The sequence below is a fragment of the Arvicanthis niloticus genome, chromosome 5 (assembly GCF_011762505.2).
Source record: "Arvicanthis niloticus isolate mArvNil1 chromosome 5, mArvNil1.pat.X, whole genome shotgun sequence".
Lineage (NCBI taxonomy): Eukaryota > Metazoa > Chordata > Mammalia > Rodentia > Muridae > Arvicanthis > Arvicanthis niloticus.
Window position 1 is genome coordinate 10,059,306 of NC_047662.1, and position 22,860 is coordinate 10,082,165.

Consider the following 22,860-nt stretch of genomic DNA (forward strand, 5'->3'; position numbering starts at 1 on the left):
TACCACCAGTACGTGGTTCTAAAGTGCTGATTCAGTGTGGCTGCCTGCTCCCCTCTGTGAGGTATGTCTAGAGAGGGATGTTTTGCTTCAGTGGGTTCCAGGAACAAATAATAAAAAGTACAGCAAGTCCACGGCTAAGGACAGACCCGGTACACTCTTATCAGTCATCTGAAGTATGCACTGTCTTTCCAAGACAAATATGGACTCCTGTTTCTAGGAAAACACCAAAAAGTATTTATCAATTATCCTGTCTATGGTTTGTGGAAAAAGACAACAGCAGCCGACCCTGAAAGCAATAGCAAAGCAGATTCCTTTAGGCAACCAACAGCCAAGGGCATGAGTTAGGGCTACTGCTGTGGCCTGGGACTAGTCCCCTCACGTGGCTGCTGCATTCCTTACCCTTTACCAGGGAGACTGGGCTCACTCCACAGGAACCTGTCAACATGGCAGGTTCACACTAAAGCCCAGGCCCCTGTCGTGTTCCTCCTGAACACACTGCATGTCCCCAGAGGGCTGACCCAAAGAAATTTCTAGCAAAATGGTGTGGGCCGCAGGGAGGCTTGTGGTAGTCATCATAAGGAGCCATGTGATAGGTAATCTATGCTCTCCAGCACAAGCCCAGTGAGCACTTTTCTTGATTTTCCAGCTGACAGGTAGATTGTGTCATCCCATTACACAAAAGTAAAAATGGAGAGCCTAGGAAGATACCTGATTGAGCATCATAATAATCTTTTTTTTTAATTGGGTATTTTATTTATTTACATTTTAGATGCCATCCCCTTTCCCCATTTCCCCTCCCTAGAAACCCCCTATCCCATCCTCCCTCCTCCTTTTTGCTTTTATACCATTTTAATTACATGCAAGTACTAAGGTCAGTTCTAGGTTGAGGAACTAGGAATACAATAGATGCAAATAGTCAAGGAACAAGCAAGGCAATAAACAATTTTGTGAACACTCCCATGATCACTGTTTCTAAGGGCTTATAATGATGACCAAAATATCTGAGCCAACTTCTCTGTCCTAGCCCAAAGTCATTTTCATGTATGAAGCCTTCTTCGTTGTTCTAGCCTAAGATTTAAATTCCTGACTCGAATTACTTCTTTGTTCTAGCCTAAGACTTAGATTGCTGCCTAAATAACCAAAAGATTGTGAAGTCCCGTGACTAGCCTAGATGTCAAAGGCCTGCAGCAGCTGAATCCTGTCAATTAAGCAGTGCCTTTTCAAATGAAGAAGGACAAATTTTTAACTGTGACACTTAACTTCTTGTCCATTTGCCCTTCTAGGACCCAAGCCCAGAGAGTTCGGAAACCACGTTGCTGCACTGGCCCCCAGGGGCTGCTTCCTCGATATTCTGAGAGCCAGGCAGAAGGACAGGAACTGCTCTTCAAGCTAACGGACAACATCCAGGACGAGTTGTAAGTGGGGGGATGGAGAAACAGCCCATTGGTCTACTGTGTTGCCTTGTCTGTCTTTGAGAAATTTCTCTGTAACCCAGGAGCTTCATGCCGATACAGTCCTTAGAAGCCTTAGAAGAAAGAGACTAAAGAGTTACTTGTCCTAAATGTCAGATTGTAAATGGCCATTACCAGAGGGAGTGGCTCTCAGCCTGCTCCAGACCAGACCTCCTGCAATGTTGCTGTGTCAGTCTCTCTGTAGTCAGTTTAGAAAGGCCAGTACTTGAGTTAGATGTGTAGCCCTGGCTGTCCTGGAACTCACTCTGTAGACCAGGCTGGCCTCCAACTCAGAAATCCGCCTGCCTCTGCCTCCCAAGTGCTGGGATTAAAGGTGTGTGCCACCACTGCCCAGCAATAGTCTCAGTCTTAAGGGATTTTTGTCCCATAATTTTTTTTAAAGATTTTTAAAATTTATTTTATGTATATTAGCACACTGTTGCTGTCTTTAGACACACCAGAAGAGAGCATTGGATCCCATTACAGATGGTTGTGAGCCACCATGGGTTGCTGGGAAATGAACTCAGGACCTCTGGAAGAGCAATCAGTGCTCTTAACTGCTGAGCCATCTCTCCAGCCCCCATAATTTTTTTAAACTTTAGTATCTGGTGTTTGCTAGAGAATGTTAGCAAACTGAAACCAAATAGCAAGATATTACCCATCAAATATTCTGGAAATGCAGTTTTCTTAAGTATTTTCTCGCTGTTACACATTTTCAGCTAGTAGATTATTCTTAGTTGATGTGGTTACCATGGCAGTCTCTGGCGCTATTTTGTGGGAATCCTCAGAATATAAGGTGCTCTGTGACTTGACCAGGTATGAGAAGACCGAATTTGAGGCATAGAAATGTCCTAGTGTGACCTGTATCCTTTAGAGAGAGCTAGGAGGGATCTGGCACTGTGGATGTTGCTAGCTGGTGGAAGAGTTCAGTGGAAGATGAGCTCCTGGGGGTTGACTTCAGTGTCACTGCTTGAGACAGCACCAGAGACCTCAGTTCCCATTTCATATTTGTTTGAATGAGAACATAGAAAATGAAGTCTAGAATTTAGGAGATGGGCTATGGCATCTTCTAAAGTGTATCTTGCTATGGTATCATTGGAATGTCTGTAAATAATGCTGTGCATTTCTTCCCTTGAGCCTATTCTGCTAACAACATGTGTGGACTGAGTGGCCTCAACAACAGAAACTCAGATCTTCATTTCTGAAGGCTGAAAGGATTGAGACTGTCCTATAAACTGTATCATTGATGTGGTTTTGGGCCTCAGACTCCGACCTAAAGAGTCATTTCTCAGCCAAGCAAAACATGATATAGACTCTACTAGGATGGCAACCAGTGATGACTAGGGTGTTCCACTCGCTGGAGAACCATCTGAACCTAGAGTAGTGCCTGGAATTCAAATCACTCAATAAACTCAGCTGGAGAGCTACAATTCAACATTTGTGTTAACACATGTTCCACTTTCCATATCCCATGGGGACCTAAGGGTACTATCAATGGTTCAGTAATGGGTGAGAGATGTAGCTAAGCTGGTAGAATGCTTGCTCAGCATGCACAGAGCTCCAGGTTCCATAAACAGCACTGCATAAACCAAGAGTAGTAGCATTTGCACTCAGGAGATGGAGGCAGGAGCATCACAAGTTCAAAGTCAGCCTCAGCTACCATCCATAGTCAGCCTGGCATCCCTGTCTCAAGAAAGAGGGTAGGCTACGTAAAATTACAGATTTTTGTGTGTTAAATCTTAAATTCTTTGTTAATTCACCTCTATTCTATCCAAACCATCCCTGGTACTCTGCAACAAGATTCATTTGTAATAGAATGACGTAAGACCAGGAAAACACCATGAACAAATTGTATAGTCCAGGCACCATGGAGTTGCCACCCACATGGTACACAGCCTGGAAACAGGCCAGTGAGCTAAGATCTGCAGTCAGGATGAAATCAGCAAAGTGAGTTTCACAAAACACATGAAGTTCATGTGATCTGGGCACAGTTACTGGCTGAATTTTAACTTTGAAGATGAAGACCTTGTATCTCCACCCACGCTAAAGGTGGAGCCTGGCCAGTGGGTGGTGAGGAAGGCATGTGACCTCAGTCTCCCCGGGCATATAGTTGAGGTAACCAGGAGCCCTGGCAGACATGGCTTAGAGTGTCCTCTGTTATCAGCCTGTACCCAGGGCAGTATGAGTGGTCCAGTCATCCCTCTGCAGGAAGGGCGTTCTCATGAAAAACATGGGTGCTGACTTCTACCTCTGACTTTTATCTTAGATTTGTAATTAAAAACATGTTTAAGGATCTAATTATTTGCATATTCCCCTCAGAGTTAACCCGTTAAGGGGTCTTTAATACCTTGCTCTACTGTTCTAACTAAATGTTTCCACATTTTTTTCCAGTTAGACTCACTGTTTCACTTCTGGAAAATATTGTGTAATTACTTCCTGATGGAGTGAAAACCCCACAAAGTCCCCCAGCACCACAGCAGCGTCAACTTTGATCTCCCACATCAAGTTGCATTTAGTTTTGTGGGGTTTTTTTTTCCATTTAATTAAATAGTATTGAACAGATTGTCACTGACATCCAATGTAAGGTCTGCTAAGGCTTCATAGCGGGCTCATCTGTGCTGTGTACCTCTGTTCCTTCCCGTTCTCCTCAGTCTTAGCCCAAGATCCTGTGTGAGGATGATGTTAAAGTAACACCCTATATGGTTACCTTTTCTGAACTGTGGCTAGAAGTCTCCCTTTAGTTATTTTTGTTTGTTTGTCTTTTATGAAGTATTCACTTTGTTTCTAGTATTTTATCAAGTTGGCCCATTCAGATTGCAGGCACAAAAACGAATCAGGCTTTGTGATCCAGAAGCTGCTGTGCTCAGCAGTATGGTCCTTGTGTTCTTTCATCATTTAGACAGAAAGGAATATTTAGGAGTTTTGTGTGTGTGTGTGTGTGTGTGTGTGTGTGTGTGTGTGTGTGTGTGTATGGTGTGTGTGTGTGTGTGTGTGTGTGGTGTGTGTGTGTGTGTGTGTGTAATACAGAAAATATATAAAAGGAAAACAAAGGCAGGTGTGTAAACCTCAGGTTTTTCTCCTTAGGTGCTTGTTCCTAGAGGCAGGGGAGGAGGGAATTTTGAAGAAGAGGGATTCTGATCAAAGTAGCATGCTAAAAATGCTACCTTTCTCTTCTGATGAAACCAACTCATTTACATAGTTAGCAAAATCAGAAAGAATTCAGGAAATGAGTAATAGTGAAATCCCCTTTGTTCCCTCTGTCCCTCCTTCCTTTTCTGGGAATGGACCCCAGGGTCTTGCATGACTCGGTGGACACTATTTCTCTCAGCCACAGCCTAGCTCCAGCTAGGTGCTAACCTGTCAGAAACATTTGACACCTGCAGACTTGTGTCCAGCAGCTTACTCAGCTGCTCAAATAGAAGTCAGTGGCTTGCTTGAAGTTCTGAGGGCAGCATAGCCCCTGGCATCCTACACCCAGTGTTGTACCTATGTATAGTCGGGTTCCTCCACACCTCCTAGCGTCCTTTCTCTGTCATCTTCTGAGTCCTTGCCCAATCTGTTAAGTTTCACTGCATGCCAGGTCAAGTACAACTTTGTGGTATTCCTCGGCAAGTCCACAGTCTAGCAGGTTAAACAGATTTGTTTGAGAGGGGAGGGTGATAACAAAGGGGATAAACTGAGAGATTCACTGTTCACTGTTATTTCCCCTGTTGCCCACTGCCTGTAACAGAGACAGTTACTGTCCTAAAAGAATTCTAAGCCATTTGTCATGGGCCTCTGGTGGTTAGTTTTGAAGAGAGGGCCTCTCTGTCCTCTTCTGGAAGGACAGAACTTATCTAGTGCTTGTGTTTGTTTGTCATCTTCCCTCTGCCCTCACAGGACAGATGGGGTGTTCCTCCTCTGTCACCCAAGAGGCTTTCCATCAGCTCATCTGTGGGCCAGCAGCAGAGAAACGCGGCCATAGGTACAGTATGGAAAGCCAAAGTCCACGTGTCAGCCATGGCCTCTGCTGTTTTGTTGGCTGGGGGTGGGGTGCAGAGCCGGTAGAGAACTGGCCTGCAGCTGGGCAGCCACAGAGAAAAGGGGGCTGGAGGAATACCTCAGAAGAATGAAGAGCCAACAGAGCTCTGTTTTCCCACTGAGTTAACTCCTCACAAAGTGAGTGACAAGTTCAGGATCGGGATCAGCAGATGAAAAGTCTGCCCTAAGCTGTTTGAGTGCATCATTGATGTGGTTTCCAGATTTGGGGTGTGGGGGTTGTCAAGCAGACTGACAACAGTGGTGGCAATGGGACCCAAAACCTTGACCTTGAGGAATGGGTTACAGAGGAAACCTCAGGGAAAATGGGGAGACAGCTATTGGCTGTCATTGCCCAGCCCTCTTTCTTCTCACAGTCCTGCCCTCGGTTCTGATCTGCTTTTGGTTTGAAGGCTTTAGAACAGTGAATGCTGTGAGCAGCAGCAGCCCCAGGGCATGAGCAGAGCTCCTGGGCCCAGAGTGGAGATACAGGCATTGAGGGCTGCTGTACTGCTCTTGTGCTGTCCCAAGATGGATCATCTCCGTTAATCTTAACTGAAGGAGTTGGTAGGCAGCACCATCTCCCTCTTTCCTTCTGTCCCTCCATGTCCTTTTCTCCTCCCTTCTCCTCATACAGTAACGCTGCCCCTGACTCTGAGTGTGCAGCATAAGGAGGCTGTGCTAATAAGCCTGCTGATCACTGAGAGCGGCTAAGCACTTCTAATTTTGGCAGTGAGACTTTACAAGTCTACATTCTCAGCATTGCCAACCAGTTAAATGAGAGCAGCAAACCCCAATTTTTGTCATGGGAGTCATAATTAAAATGACGACTGGAACAACGTGGGTACTTAGCAAGTCCTCATGGGTGGCTGACTCGGTGGTGGGTACTCAGGAAGTCGTGTGGGTATACAATGGACCACACCGGTGCTTAGAGTGCCACTGAAGCCAGAATGCTTAGCAAGAAGCAGAAGGAATCCTCTGGCAGTGCTTTGACAGGCCAAGGTGTTGAAGGTCAGAACCAGTCAAGGCCAGGGTATTTGGGCAAACTTTGAGGGTAAGGATGGTGACTCAGTGTAGGGGAATAGGAAGGAGCGTGAAGGATGTTCTAGAGAGATGCAGAGGAGAGTGAGGGCCAGCCATGCTTGGGTCTGACAGGCAAGTCCCTGGCCACCAGCAAACTGGCCCTGTCGTGCCGTCAGTGACTCTATCCTTTCAGATGATTTTGTGCTTTGTGACTCTAGACTAAGGCTACCCTGGACCTGGATCCATGGCAGTTCCAGACAGAGCCTTGGCTGTGAGAAAACATAATCTAAAACCCCAAGATTCACAGCCAGCCTATTGTCAGTCAGCTCTTGGTATGCTTGTCATCACTCGGTGTCCTTACTGTCCCTGATGCCCAGCCATACTAGGAAGGGTCAGCATAAGATACAAGCGGCCACTAAGCAGAGAAGACGGTCACTGGTTTTCCTTTCAAGGTGACTACTCCTGGCTTATCAGCTGAGCAGAGAGTTGTGGCCTACATACATTTCCATATCAGTCTGTGAGTTCTGCTGCAGGTACTCCAGGACTCAGACTTCTCTCTCTGTTTTTCAACTCTAAGTTGTTTCTGAGTAGCCTGGGAGCTTTTAGAAGTGATGAGTACAGTTCTAAGAGTTCAGTGGTATCACAAGCCCTGTGACCCTGGCCATACTGAATAGGGGTCAGATGACCTCTCATCAGGGCAGTCAGAGGGAAGAAGTAAATGCAGGTGTCCCTTCACTGTCTTCTAGCCCCTACTGTCTTTCCTCATGGTCTATCTAGTCTGTCATGTGTCCTGTTCGAAAAGCATTGTTTCCATTCTCTCTAACTCGCAGAAATTCATGGAGCACCCCACAAAGCCCCTATCAGAACAGGATTTTTTTTCTCCGTTTGAAACTCTTAGCAACTATTACTTGTTAATGTTCATGAGCACCCTACAGCAGAGTGCTCCGAGCTATGGACAGCAGCTCCTGAGGCCAAGTCCTTTCTAATACAGACTTACAGATGAGGAACCTGAGTCCCAGAGTAATAAAGCCATGCACATGCACAATGAGTGGTGGTAATTGGGAAGCCTGGGGAAGACTAGGCCTCACACCCTAGACCTCAGTGGGCCTCTGTCCTTTTGAGCATCAAGGGACAGCCTGGCCCTGCCATGGAGCAGCTCAGCATCACGAGTTCTCTTTCCCATGCAGCTTCATAGCCGTGGAGAACATTGATAGCTACTGCGTGCTTATCTCCTCCAAAGCTGTGTACTTCCTGAAGAATGGGGACTACATAGACCGAGAAGCCATTTTCCTCGAGGTCAAATATGATGACCTCTACCACTGCCTTGTCTCCAAAGACCATGGGAAGGTATATGTGCAAGTGACCAAGAAGGCTGCAAATTCCAGCAGTGGCGTGTCTATCCCAGGCCCATCCCACCAAAAGCCAATGGTGAGTACAGCTGCTTCTTGCCACTCACATGGACAAATCCTGCTCTACCCCTGCTTTACTCTGAGGACTCCAGTGTGAGGTGTGAACTGCACTGAATGTTCCCGCTGTGCTGGAAGCCCTGGGTGTGTTCTTTTACCCTTGTGTCTCAGTTACCTGACAACAGAAAGCAGCGATATTCATAGTTTTGTATCCCTAAAACATGGTACTAAGTGCTGGCACCCTGGGTCCAGGACAGGCCACATACTGTATTGTTTTTCTGCTGTCAGAAAACCACAACCTTTTGATCTGTAATCAAAAGTGAAGTATATTCAATAGATAATTGTAAATAAGATATTTGTAAATTTGCAAATAAATGGTATTCATCTCTATAGGTAGGTATTATGTCAGAACTTTTGGGTGGAGATGCACCCAAAAGTTTCCAGCGTGCACTTCCTGAACAGTGCTGTTAGAGGCAGAGGGATCAGGGCAAGTGATTCCTTCAGGCCACGTAGCTGACCGTGGCACAAGCTAGGACTCAGATTTAGCTGACCCATCTGGCCCCATCATTTGTGTCTAGTCCATAGAACTTGCTCTGCTGAGCTGGACGAGTGAGCCCACAGCAGAGCAGTTGTAAGGAAGCAGCTCCATCTCCAGTCACAGGTCCAGGCATTGGTCCTGCTGCTCCACCCTCAAAGCTTCACCTTTCCAGTAGTTGTGTTCATCTCGGCTCTTTCTCTAGACCAGAAAAGCCATCTTGCTGGGTTTCTCCCCAGGAGCACTTCAGCGTTCTCTATTCTCTCAGGGATGAACTGGAATGGGTTTGAGCTTGTCAGCCCCTCCTGGGGTCAGTGACTTAAATCAGAGGTGCTTGGCTGCAAGTTAATGGCCCAAAGTGTGCATTTCCCACCAGCTGTGCCTACCCACCCTTGTCTCCCCCTTTCAAGGCAGGCTAGCAGTGAAGCACTCTGGGTAAGAAAGCCTTTAGGCACATACTTGCTGATTCTTCATGTGCCCAGCCACCACCAGGCTTTGAACTTGAATAAGGGGTTCAGTCCATTGTCCTGCCTTACCTCTGAATGGAAGCTCATCAGTTATGGGTGGTGATAGGCTGCCTGCAGTCACCTGGGCCATAAACTAAAAGCTTGCATTAGAGTGACCCAGGCACGCTAATGTAGGGATCCCTTTATCTTGACCTTTCCGATGGGACCGGCTTTGGGGTGGCTGTCCTCTGCCCATGCCTGGGGTTGTACTTGGCTGCCTGACCTCAGGGCAGTGTGTTCATCCTTGTCTTGTCTCCTCCTCAGGTGCACGTGAAGTCTGAGGTCCTTGCTATCAAGTTGTCACAAGAAATAAACTATGCAAAGAGCCTCTACTATGAACAGCAACTTATGTTAAGACTCAGTGAGAACCAAGAGCAGTTGGAGCTGGACTCCTGAGGACACCCGGCTGCTGGAGACGGATGCTCCAGGCAGAAGCCCAACCCAGAGGGCTGAAGCCCAGACTTGGCTCCTGTTAGAAGGGAAGCCAGAAGAGGTTTTGGGGGAAAATATCAAGGAACAAGAGAAAAGAAATTCTCACAGGGAAAAAATGTAAACAGAAACCATATTAGTTTGTGAGGCAGGGAGTTTCTTTAGATTATGGGGAAATAATTTTTAAAAGTATTGACGGAATAACGTTTTAAAATGTATTAAGATGGATCTAATTTTTAGAACGCCCTGTGTTTTGTTAACATGTATATATGTACAACTGTGTGTTTGTAAATACACAGAAGCTTCTGAGCAGGGCTGTTCTGTTTTGAAGGTTTGTTTCCTGTACAGCAGTGGAGAGTGTGGCCCTTGTGCCACACCGCTTCTGTCCCTGTGGGAAAACAGTTGTAGAAGTGGAAGTGTGCAGTGTGTGAGTTGCAACTGCAGTCAGTATTCAAGAGTGAGTCTTCAGTTACTTAGAGGCAGGCAGAAGCAGAGCCGCCATGGAAAGGACTGGAGACCAGCATGATGCCCATCGTTGTTCTCACCCATGTTGCAGGCAGTGCTTCAATTTCTCAGGCAGTTTTCTAACGTCTATCCATTTGGCTTTCAACCACTCCACCCAACTGTGAGATCAAACGTTAGTTGCTGAGTGTGTGCCTACACAGTGCAGCCATCCAGGTTGTCCTCATGCTGTTTGTCATTAAAGAAGTGTGAAGCATTGGTGGGTTCTCTTGACATAAATGGAAAAAAGTCCCATTTCCCACTGTGTTCTGTTTAATAAAACCACATGCTCACGTCACAGCACTGTGGGCCCCTGAGAACAGGATGAGAAGGGAGTGCATGGGAGCCAGGGACTTCCTGAGTTTCACTTTTATGTAAGTCTAGCCAATTTCTATAATTGTGTCACACATAGCTGAGATCCAGGGTGACCCAGTGGGTGTGTTTTGATATTTATAGTTCTAATCCTTCCAAGACACAAACATAGCGGATCTGTTCTCCAACCCCCACTCCCAATCCCCATGTGTATGTGTGTGTGTGTATCTGTGTGTGTCTGTGTCTGTGTGTGTCCATGTGTGTCTGTGTGTGTGTGTATGTCTGTGTTTGTTTGTGTGTGTGTGTGTGTGTGTGTGTGTGTGTGTGTGTGTGTGTGTGTGTGTGTATACACCATAGCACATAAGCATTGATAGACAAGGGCAATCCTAATGGAGCACTTTAGCTACATAAGTGTTTTCAAGGAGCTATCTTCTTGACCTCCTAGTTTGCCATCTTCCCTGGACTGGACTGGACTGGACTGGACTGGACTGGACTGGACTGGAATTTTGTGTGTTGGGTCTTTGGTTGGTGATTTGTGGCTCCCTAAGGAGGGCATGATGTTGTCAGTGTCCTTGTTGGAGACGTATAGCCGAGCGGGAGGAATTAGTTCCTCATGGTCTTCCTCAACAACCTGGGTCCCCATAGCCACACAAGTCTGGCCTTTGGTCTTATTACCAGTAACTCACTACATGAGATCTTGGTCTCTTATAGAGGAGGCTTCAGAAGCATTGTTTATCTATGTCCCCTGCCACGTGCTGGGACAGTCCCTTCAAATATCCTAACCATTAGGATAGGATAGAAAGAACTAGTGTTGCTAAGGGAAGCCTACCTTGCCTTCGGCCCCTTAAACTGAGTTTCTTAGTCTGCAGCTGGTGCTTCAGGAGGACCCAGGGAGAATCAGACACCCTCCCTTCTGGCTCCTTTCTAATTTAATCAGCTCTTTAAATAACTGTCCATCTCCTATGATGACACAGCCCCTTCCTATGATATTTAGCCTTGGAAGGAGCAGGTACTAAAATGGGGTTTGGAGCCCAGATGGAGTGAGGCTGCAGGGTGAAGAGAGATCACCCTGAAGAGAGCTGGGAGATCTCAGTTCTCCCAGCCCAAAAGCCCTCCTGCCAGGCCTGGAAAATAATCCAGATGCCTTCACCATTGCTTCCTGGCTTGCCAGGACAGAATTCAGTGCTCCAGAAGAAATGGGCCTTGCCACAGCTCCTGTTTCCTCTTAAGTTGGTATTCACCATGTGTCAGAGACTTTGCTGGGACAATTTCATACTGCCCCAAATGCAGTTCTTCTGGGAGAAGTTAGCAGATGAAGGGAAGCTGGTTGAAGAGACCTTAGAAGCCAACCCAGTTCTTAGATCACATTGGAAAGCCAGAAGGAGACCATCCTGCTCCAGGCCCACTTAGAGGAGGCATAGAGGCAGCCTCTTGTGTCAGCCTCAACTGTTTGGTGGGGAGCTCATTCCACCTCAGTGTTCTAAAGGATCCAGGGCCACTTTGTGTTCAAGTGTCATTTGTACCTCAAAAAACAAAAGATATAAAAAGCATCATAGCTGCTCAGCGAATGAAAAATAAAATACCTGGTTCTTCACTATGTATACACAAACTGTGCAAACTCCATACCCTAGAATTGACACATTCTATAAAATAAAATGCATTGTTGATTTCCCACACATGTTTGCTTTCTTCCTCCTCTTCTTCCTGCTCCTCTTCCTCTTCCTCCTCCATGTGCCAGAACTCTAGAATCATCACCAGTGACAAGACATCAAACATAGTACAGCCTTGGCAGTCAGGGGCAGCCTCTGCACTCCATCCAGGGACTCGGATCAGCATTGGAGACTGGACATACCTGGAGTGAGCAGACAAGTGGTTTTGCCCTCCAGAGCTGTGTGCTAGATGCTGTCTGTTCACTACCACCCCAGGACTATTAGTGCGAGCCTGGAGGGTAGAGGTCATCATTTAAAGTTCAGACAGTGGAAAGAAGGCAGAGCAGGCCCATTTAGAGACAGGTGTTGATCCAGGAAGGCATGGATCTAATGGGTTTCAGAGTTATACTAGCAAATGCATCTAATAAACCAGGAAGACCATATTCACACTTCAGGATCAGGGACAGCAGAGCAGCTGTGGTGGGGGCTGGTGCTGAAAGCTGGGTGAGAGGCAGAAGGTTCAGGGGAAAATGGAAGGAGTGAAACCAGACACACCACATACTGACACCTCTAGAGTATTTGGCCATGGTAGAAGGTAACTAATACCTGGAACCTCAAGAGGAAAGGGTGGCTAAGGGCAGGGACTCACACCTCTATATTCCCAGCTGCTCAGAATGAGTTCTGGGAGTCTCAGGAGCCCAGGTATTTTTGGGCCAGCAACTTAGAAAGGAGGAAAAAAAAACCCATAGGGTAAGAGTGTTCATACAAGAGAGAAGATGGGTGGACATTTGACCGTTTCTGTATTCTAGGGACATGAGCTGATTATGACAGGGCAGGAGGTGATATAGAGAAAGATGTGACTTCACCCTATAGGACAGTAGACAGTAGCAGGCCCCGGGTGACATCAGTTTATCAATATTGTGGTTTACCATTAGGAACAGTGGCTGCTGAGTTATAGCAAATACTTTGAGTATCATTTTTATGGACATACTTGTTTTATTTCTTTAATTTTTATTTACTTAACATTTGAGTTATATGTATTTATTGTGCATGTGTGTGTGTGTGAGAGAGAGACAGACAGACAGACAGACAGACAGACAGACAGATACCATGTGGGTACTGGGATTGAACTCAGGCTATGAGGCTTGGCTGGAAGTGCCTCTATTTGCTGAGCCATCTTGCCAACTCAACTTTCATTTTTTAAACTTAATATATTATGTGAATAGATTTCCTGATAGAGCCCACCCTTAATCTCTGGAATGATTCTCATTTCTACAGTATGTGTTAACATGTTAGTCTTTTGATATGTCCTGTGTCTTTTGCTGCTATTTTGAGTCTTTGTATCTATAAAGTAAGAAATACCGTTGGTTTTCTTAAGTGGATCAGAGAGCTGTCCACATTCTTCTGGTTTGTACTACTTACCTTACAGTAGGGTTTCCTGTTCTGGTTTTTGACGGTTAGATGAAAGTGCATTTTGCATTAGTTCCTTTAATCACTGTCCCACTGTCTGCCAATTGGGGTATTTCAGATTTTCCACTTCTTAGGTCAGCTTTGGCAACATTAAAAAAAAAAAAAACCAAAAAAAACATGGTTTAGTTCTCTTAAGCCTTTTTGTTATTATATAGTTGTGTGGATTCTCATAGCTTATTTTTAATGCCTTCTGTGTTTTCTCATTCTAAGTCCTACATATTTCCACAGCTTAGTTTAAGTCTATTCTCCTTTTTTAAATAGCTACTCTGAAATTTCCTTCTCTTTGTTGCCTTGTATTTGTTACTCTTGATGCATTTTGATTTTACTTCTTGCTTTCTAAGGTAGGTTCGGTCATGCCTCGGTATAAAGGCAGCACCCCCATCCCCGTCCCCATGGATTCCACATGCTCAGATCATCAGGCTCTTGATGGTCCCTGCATTTGCTTATTGAGCCGATAGAATCGCCCAGGAGAGACACGTGTCTGCACGTCTGTGAGGGTGTTTCCCATTTAACTGATGGGGGTTGGGAGAAGACGTACTATGCAGGCAGTACCAGCCCATGAGCTGGAATCCCAGCTCCCCCACCCCCAACCAAAAAAAAAAAAAAAATAAGGAAAGGAAGGAGAGAACGCCAACAGAACAACAGCATTCATCTTTCTCTATTTTCTGACTGGATGGAACAGGACCTGGCGCCTCATAATCCTGCCACCATGCCTTCCCACCATGATGGACCAAACCTTTGGACTCTGGGTATAAACAAACCCTTTTAAGTTGTCTTGTGTTTGGGTGTTCTGCTGTAGCAATGAGAAAAGACACTGCCATAGAGAATCCTAGCAGTGGGCAGCTGCTGTGGAAAACCCTATCGGTGTGCTTCTTAGGCATTTAGAACTGGTTTGTGGGAGGAACGTACAAGAGTTTGGAACTTGGGGCCAGAGAAGCCCTATGTGATTCTGGAAGCAGAACTTAATGGAACATTCTGGTGGGAGCCTGGAAAACCAGAGTGCTGATAGGTGCACACAGTGGAAGCCGGGCTCATGAGGCGTTAGAGAAGGTCAAGGATTCTATTAGGAACTGGACTAGAGGCTGTTTGTGTCACCTTCTGGCTAAGGGCCTGGCTGTGTTCTGCCCTGCACCTGAGAATTTGAGTGAGGCTGAATACAGGCATAATGGGCTAGTTTGTTTCTCATAGGAAGTCACAAGGCAGCTAGCATCCATGCCGTGGTACAGTTATTGCTACTGCTCTTGTGCAGGTTTCTGCTGACAGTGCAGCCAGTGGAGCAAACAGATGTAAACACTGTTCAGTTTGTGATAAGGAAGTATCTTAGTTACTGCTCTGTTGCTGTGAAAAGACACATGACCGAGGCAACTCACAAAGGGAAGCATTTATTGAAGTTCAGAGGGTTAGTCATAACCGTCATGGCAGGAAGCATGGCGTCAGGAAGGCATGGTGCTGGAGAAGTAGCTGAGAGCTCACATCTTGTCTGCCTGGCTAAGACAGAGAGAAAAGAGACTGACTGAACCTGGTACGCATGTTTTAAATCTCAAACTGACCTTGACAGCTCCGGCGCTGCCCGAAGTACCGAGCTCGGGCATAGGCCTGGGGGATTAAAGAAAGACTCAGACTCAGGTCATTCGTTGTGAGAGAATGTCAATGCCTTTACTGGGCAGGTTCAGTATATACACCAAGCCAGAGAAGGAAAAACACAAACTCAGGAAAAAACAGTAAGTCAACTGGGAGGCAATAGGATGTAAGTGTAAATTTCCTTCCTGGGGCACCATGCCTTAGTTAGGATGTTTTTGATCTTAGAAGAACCACAGAATGTTACTTGGTAGACAGCAGCACATGGAAAGTCTCAGCCAGGCATAGCAGCCCTTCAGGGTCCTTACAGACCCCAGTAACACACCTCCTCTAATAAGGCCATGCCTTCTAATTCTTCTCAAAACTAGGGACTAAGCATTCAAATATCAGAGCCTATTGGAGCCATTTACATCTATACCACTGCAGGATGTACACAAGTAAATCAAAGTTGCGGATCATGAGGGTGCAGAGAAAATGGCTATAATTGGTACAGGAATGACTTCACTTGGAGAGGGAAGGGACTTGAGAGTGGAACCCCAGGAAAGGTGCCTCGCTGAGAATCACAACTGTCAGAATCACAGATGCATTTGAAAGGAGAAAGACTGAACATAGAATGCCACTGTGGGACTTTGCTGCTGCTAAGTAGGTCAAGTGTTTCCCAAGCTCAGCAGCCACCATGATGCTCAGAGGCCCTATAGCCATGGGGGAAAGGGCCACACAGTATCTTGAGCTCCCAACAGCAGAACTTGATAGTATCACCCACACAGTATTTTACAGACCTAGAAAAATGCATGAATTACAGGGTTATGAAGACTTGCACCAATGTTCCTGAAGGCCACTGAGGCCAGGAAGTGTGTTACTTGCAGGGTTGGAGATCCGGCAAGGAAGCTGTGAAACACCATTGCGTGACTCTGGGAAGGAGAAGCCTAAAGTGTAATGGAGATGCCTGGGTGGTAGAGATGCCAGGTCCATAAGATGTCTGCGGAGGAAAGGAACAAGGTTTCTAAAGGCTGTTGGAGTCCAGCTGATACCACCAGGAACCCCAAATGCAGGCCATAAAGCTGTAGGGTTTGGGGTTTGCCTGGCTGAGTTCAGACCTTGCTTTGGTCCAGTCTCTCCTAGCTATGCCTTTTTGGAATAGGAATGTTAACTGTTTGCCATTATATATTTGGGGGGTATATAAAATCTCGTAACTGTTATTGTATAGGGCTGAAGCTAAGAGATTCCTTACGTTCCAGAAAAACCCTACAGTTACACTTTTGGTCAGTACAGAAACTTACGATTTTAGGGACTTTGAGAGATGGACTAAATGCATGTTGCGACACGAGACTTTAGAGAGTGGAAGTGCAGTGCTGCAGCTAACAGTGACCTGTTTAGGGGTATCAGGGTGACGAGGCATGAAGTTGTGATGGTGGATCTTCGGTGTCAACTTGTCTGGCTTTGGAATCACTCAGGAGACAGCTCTGCCCAAGTCGGTGAGGAGTTTCCAAAGAGCCTTAACTGAAGAGGGAGGCTCACCCTGACTATGGGTGGCATCATCCCTTGGACATTATCCCATGGAATAAGAAGAGAGAAAAGAGGCCAGCTAAGCACATACATTCATCTCTCTGCATAGACTATGTGACCAGCTATCACACACTGTTGCCATGCCTTCTAACCATGGCAGAGAGGTATTTTGTCACAGAGAGAGGTAATGAATAGAGAAAATTGATACCAAGACTGGGGTAAAGCCTTCCTCCCTTAAGTTGCTCTTGTCAAAGAGTAATTAATACACATATAACTACACACATCCTCCTGCATGCCTTATTTCTAGGTTACTTATAAGACCTAATTGGTGTATGTTCTTTCCTCCAAATTGTCATTACTGTGGCTCCCCTAAAGTATGTTTAAGTGGGCCGGTATATATTTATACAAGCAGGAAACTCATGTGGAAGTCAAAGACACCTTATGGGAGGTGGTGTTCTCTTTTCACCATGGGTGTCCTGGGGCTCAAACTCTAGTCTTCACACTGGGCACTGGGCAGCAAGAGCCTTTACCCACTGAGCCTCCTTGTTGCTTTCTCAAATCAGAGTAACTGTGATCACCCTCCTATGATTGGATGTGTTAATGTTACTTTGTGACAAGAAGGAGAGGCAAACCGGAAAGGAGGTGACTCTTCAGTGATACAGCTGCCAGTGAGTTAGATGGGAGTTCCTGAGCCATCAATCATACTGCAGAGGGTTTTTTAATGACATGGCTGCCTGAGTCACCAGTGTTCTTCGAGGGTTACTTCTCATTTATCCTCCTGTGAGTAACCCTGGAAATCTTACTGGCTTCGCAAGCTGAACTCAGATGGAATTGTTTCTTTGGTGCTGGTGTCCTTTCTGGGGTAAAGAGACATTTCTTTGTATCTCTCCAGGAAGTCACATGACCCTAATGCAATAATGAATATAAATAATTGTCAAGACCATGCTAATGTCATAGAAAGCAAATCGGTTCACTTTTAGGCACAGCTCTCCTCCCAAATATGTCCCCTTCCCTCAACCAACATGGAACTTGAAGGTGTGGTGTGTAGAGATAGGCAGGTGGAACTTGAAGGTGTGGTGTGTAGAGATAGGCAGGTGGAACTTGAAGGTGTGGTGTGTAGAGATAGGCAGGACCAAGTCTCTGTTTTGTTTTGTTGTCTCTTTCACCTTGCTTCTCAAACAATATTGGTGTTTTAAGGTTATAAAGTCTTCTGAGAACACGCTTGTTTGCCTTGTCAATTTGGATAGTAAAGATTATTTCATTGCTACCAGTTTTGGCAATAAGGGTTGCCTAGAAATATGTTCAATTTCTAAACATTTTTATGTTGTCTCCTTAAATTGGTATCTTGAAATTTTTATTGTGATGTCACAACAGGGCACTATGATATCACAATTCAGCATTGTGGTGTCCCAATTCATGTTTTAGAGACATAAGACTGTATTGTGATGTAACAATGGAACATCAGGATGTCACAGTGGAGCATTCTGATGTCACAATTCAGCACTGTGTTGTCATAACGTACCATTGTGATATCATCATGAAGCAGTGTGGTGTCACCTTGGAGCATTGGGATGTCACACTAAAGAATTCTAACAGCCCAGTGGAACATTATGATGTCACAATTGAGAATTGTGATATCACAATGGAACTCTTCTAGTATCATCACAATGTGGCTTTGAGGAGGAGTGGAAAGGAGCGAAGTCCTGAGAAGGAAGAAGACATAGTCAACAGGGCTGGATGACAGCAGACTGTCAAGGTATGTGGTTGGGTTTGACATGGTAGATGTTACCTCTAAGAAAAGTTTCACTGATACTTGGGGAGTAGAAGTCACATTAGAGAGGTGAACCTAGCCCACGAGGTGGCTCAGCTGGTCAAAGCACTTACTTGCTGTACAGACATAGTGACCAAGTTGGATTCTCGAACCCACATAAATAAAAGTGGAAGGGGAGAGTGAAGGTGTCCTCTGACCTCCACACACTCACTTTGGCACATGTGCGTGTGCGCGCACACACACACACATACATACACACACACAGACATCATACACACACACAGACATCATACATACACATTACACAAATGCCATAATGATGAATAAAATTTTAAATTAAGAAAAAAAAACAGTGAATTGATTCAAAGAGAAATAATGTAATATTGATTAGGTCAAATGGAGATGATGATGTGAAAGAGTAGCCAGAGAATAATTGGTCTGTGATGGAAACATCATAAGGGCAGTCTGCAGAGTTGTAGCCTGGGTGTGGGCAGATGGGCCAGCATGTGGACTAGAAATGACCAAAAACAAGAGCAATACAGGGACAAGCTAAAATGCTTGTTGTTATCACCTTGCCCTCGGTAGTTCTAAACAAAGCTGCAGACTATAGAGACAGAACTTTCCTTTCCACCAAGTTTTAAGAATACATGTGTAAGCTTCAGTTTAGCACATCTGCATTGTCTATCCTTTACTATGCTCTGTATCCCACATGGAAACGAACTCCAAGGACTCACAGTTATGTGGTAAGTGTCCACCACAATATAGTCTCACACACCTGGTGCACAGGAGATCCCAGGGTTGTTCATGAACTCTCAGGGTGCAGCTCAAGACTCCAGCCCTTAGGAAGGGCTCCTGATACCAGGCTCTCCATATGGAGCTTTTGCTGGTGATGGTGGCTGAGGGAGTGGCTTATCCACCAGTAAAATGTCCATGCTTCTGTAAGCAACCATAATAAAACTTAGTGGCTCAAAAAAGAGAAGAAAAGGACAAGAAAATAGAAGAGCGGTGACATAGGAGGAGGAGGGATCAGCAGGAGTGATTGGGGGACAACAGAAGGCAATGAGGTGCACATGATCAAAATACATTATACACATGAACGACATGTCACAGTGAAACCCATTATTATGCATGATTCGTGTATAATAATTAAAAAGAGTGGGGAAGACTCTAGCCCTCATTTTCAGCATATTCCTGCATTTAATCAGACTAATAAACCATGGCAGATGATGGTTCAAAAGACAAATGAAAATGCTCCTCTGATTATACCCTCCTGCATGGCCACTTAGAATGTATTTTGTTTAAAAGTATTTGACACTAAAGCAATGCAGGCCAGGACGCAACATTTCTGTGTTTTGTAAATGCAAACTTTAGTTCATATGTGAAATAAAAAAGATCAATGCAGGTGCCAGGCCTATAATCCTGTTATCTAGGAGGCTGAGGCAAGATCGCTGAAAATTCAAAGCCAGCATAAATTACATAACAAACCATGTCAGAAGAGAAGGAAGGAAGGAGGGAGAGAAGTAAGTTACGTTAGTAGTGTTTTCCAGTTTCATTCTGTTTCTATGATAAAACACTGCACTTCTAGGTCACAGTCCGCTATTGAGGGAAATCAGGGCAGGAATCTGAAGGGAGGCCTGCTTGCTATTCCATGCAGCATTGCCTCTGACCAGGGAACTCTCCCGCTGCCAATGAAGTACAGCAGGAACTGTTGAGGATGCTGCTTGCTGACTCACTCACAGGCTCATGCTTAATGACTTTTCTTATGCAATTTAGGACCACACGCCTAGGGAATGGTTCTGCCCGCAATGGACTATGCCCTCCTACACTAATTAACAGTCAAGACAATACCCCACAAATATGATCTGAGCACTTCCTTAAATGAGATACTCAGGTGACCCTTACTGGGCATGTCATAACTTAGTAGTAATAGCTGAAATGTGTGTGTGTGTGTGTGTGTGTGTGTGTGTGTGTGTGTGTTTGTGTGTGTGTGCATTGCAATTACTAAGGTGTATGTTCTGTATGAGTGTATGGAGTCAACAATTACAATCTGAGGGTGCTTGAGATCTGTGCCAAAGCCAAGCCTGCCTCATCTGAACTCTTCCATTTCATGAGGGTGTCACTTCCCAACATTGTCTGTGGCACCCACTCTCCCTTTAGCGTCAGGCCCTGTGCCAAAGCTTCCTGGTCTGTCAGAAGATCCCTTTTCCTCTCAGATTTGCAGTCATCAGTCTCACTGTAGGCAAACATCTCTTCCTTTACCAGATTTTTGAGAACTAACCCTGGACAGTTTGAGCATCCTTCAGGTTCCCAGTGCCAGCATCTGTGACTTCTCTCACCTTGAGATTACTAAACTTCTGTCCAATGCTTTTTCTGCCACCAGTTCTTGAGAATTGTCTCTTTAGCTTTTTACTTTATTCTTTCTTTCTTTCCTTCCTTCCTTTCTTTCATCACAGAATTTTTAAAATTTGCTGTTTACATGTTCCAGGCTCCAGGTTCCTTTTCAGACTGTGTGCCTCAGTTCCAAATTGCTGGGATCCTAATGTTACCTTTTGTAGATGTGTGACACTATTAAATCCTCCTACCAGTTACTGCAAGATTCTTGCAAACCTGCTTGATACAGTACAGTAACTAAATGAACTAATTAAAACATTAAGTACTTTAAAATACATGTAAAGTTCACAGAAAGACTAGTTATGTCTGTCTTATATGATAATACTTATTTTTTATTGACATGATTATATGTTTTAAAAGTTCAGGAGCCATTGAGGTGACTCAACAGCTAAAGGTGTCTGTCATCAGGCCTGATGACCTAAATTCAGTTCTTGGAACCCATATGGTGGAAAGGGAGAGTTGACTCCCATAAATTTTCCTCTGATCTCTGCATGTGCTCTTAAATATGTATATATGCATACAAAGTAAATAAAATGAAAGAAATCTGACAGCTTAAATAAAGAAACATTTTTCAAAGATAAAATTATAATATTCTATTCTATTTATTATATAGATTTATATACTACATGCTATAATATATTAATATATTTATAATATATGTTTCTAATATACTCATTATATAATAAATATAATAGAAAAAGAAATTGAAAATCTGAATAGCTCTATCAAATAAATTAAATTTGTAATTAATATGAAACCCCACCCAAGCTGGCTCCATTTATGAATTCTATCAAACATTCAGGGGCAGATTAGTGTCAGTTCTGTATAGGTTTACACAGGAGAGAGAAGGCACTTTCAACTCATTTTACCCTGACAGCAGAACAAGATGAAGAAAGGAAACTAAAGACACAGGTAGTAGGCGTGGTGGTTCACACCTTTAATTCCAGAACTTGGGAGACAGAGGCAAGCAGATCTCTGTGAGTTTGAGGCCAGCCTGGTCTACGGATGAGTTCTTGCACATCCAAGGCTACACAGGGAAACCCTGTTTCTAAAAACCAAAAATAGGAAGAAGAAAAAAGAAAAAGACACAGGGATGGTAAAATATCTTATCAAAATGTAGCGATTGTTTTAGACATGCAGCCTAATTGACTCATTCATTTTTATTCTTATATAAGTATGTGTTTGTTTGAGTGTATGCCACTTGTGTTTAGGTGTTCACAGAGGCCAGAAGATGGTATCAGATCCACTGGGGCTGGAGTTAAGAGACAGTGTGAGCTGCCTGATGTGTGTGCTGAGAACCGAACTCAGATTCTCTGTAAGAGCAGCAAGTGTTCTTACCTATTGCGCCCTCCATCTCTCCAGCCCAAATGCAACTTAATTAAAAACAAGGAAACATTTGAACAGACACTTCATGGAAGAGTCAAACAGGGTTAATGAGATGACTCAGCAGGTAAAGGCACTTGCTGCTGACCCAGTGACCTGAATTTCAACCCCTGAATCCACCGGATGGAAAGAGAACATACCCTCTCAAGTATCCTCTGACGTACACACAGTGGTGCATACAAGTCTCTCAAGTAAGTACCCTCTGACCTATACACAGTGCACGTGCATGGCTCTCTAAATGAATAGATTCAAGTAAGCTGTCAAAAGAATTACACAAACAGCCCTCTGAAACAGTGGTTTCTGAAAGATATCCAATGCCACTCAAGGAAATGCAAATTTAAATTACAAACACTATTGCACCGGTAGAATGATTAACATGAAAACATCCGACAATAACAAGTGTTGACAAGGGTGTGGAGTGACTAACTCCTCATCCATTGCTGATAGGGATGTAAAATTATCCTAGAATACAATTTGGCAATTTTTCAAAGCATCAGCCATGTATTTACCTTGTGACCCATTAATCCTAATCCTTGGCATCTGCTCAAGAGGAAGGAAAATGTGTCCACATGGAGACACATACACAAATATTCACCCACAATAGACTCAAACTAGAAACAAATCACACATCCATCACTGGGGAAGGAGTCAACAAACCGTACGACAACATAGTATTGTGGTGCTACTCCGCCATCAAAATAAACCCAACACCCACACTTGCCAATCCCACCATGGTTTCCATTGGAACTTTCCAAAGACAACCAAGTCAGTGGTGTGCAAGTTGTGGGAACAGGATGAACAAACAGGGACAGCTATGGAAATAGTGGGGACAAAGGGCAGGAAGGTGAGGTTACACTCACACAGAGAAAAGATATTTAGGGTAAGAATTAGGAGAGAAAAGGGCACAGTGGGAAGAGGATTTGGAGACAAAG

At 44.7% G+C, this 22,860-nt stretch overlaps 1 protein-coding gene across 1 annotated transcript in view; it reads left to right on the top strand.

Moving 5' to 3' along the window:
* Positions 1-21,128, top strand: part of Vps13d (vacuolar protein sorting 13 homolog D) — a 227,482-nt gene extending 206,354 nt beyond the window's left edge. The window contains 3 exon segments of the mRNA XM_034502521.2: positions 1,284-1,415; positions 7,679-7,919; positions 9,203-21,128. Coding sequence (XP_034358412.1) covers positions 1,284-1,415; positions 7,679-7,919; positions 9,203-9,334 — 505 coding nt within the window. The 3' untranslated portion in view covers positions 9,335-21,128.
* The last annotated feature ends 1,732 nt before the right edge of the window (positions 21,129-22,860 follow it).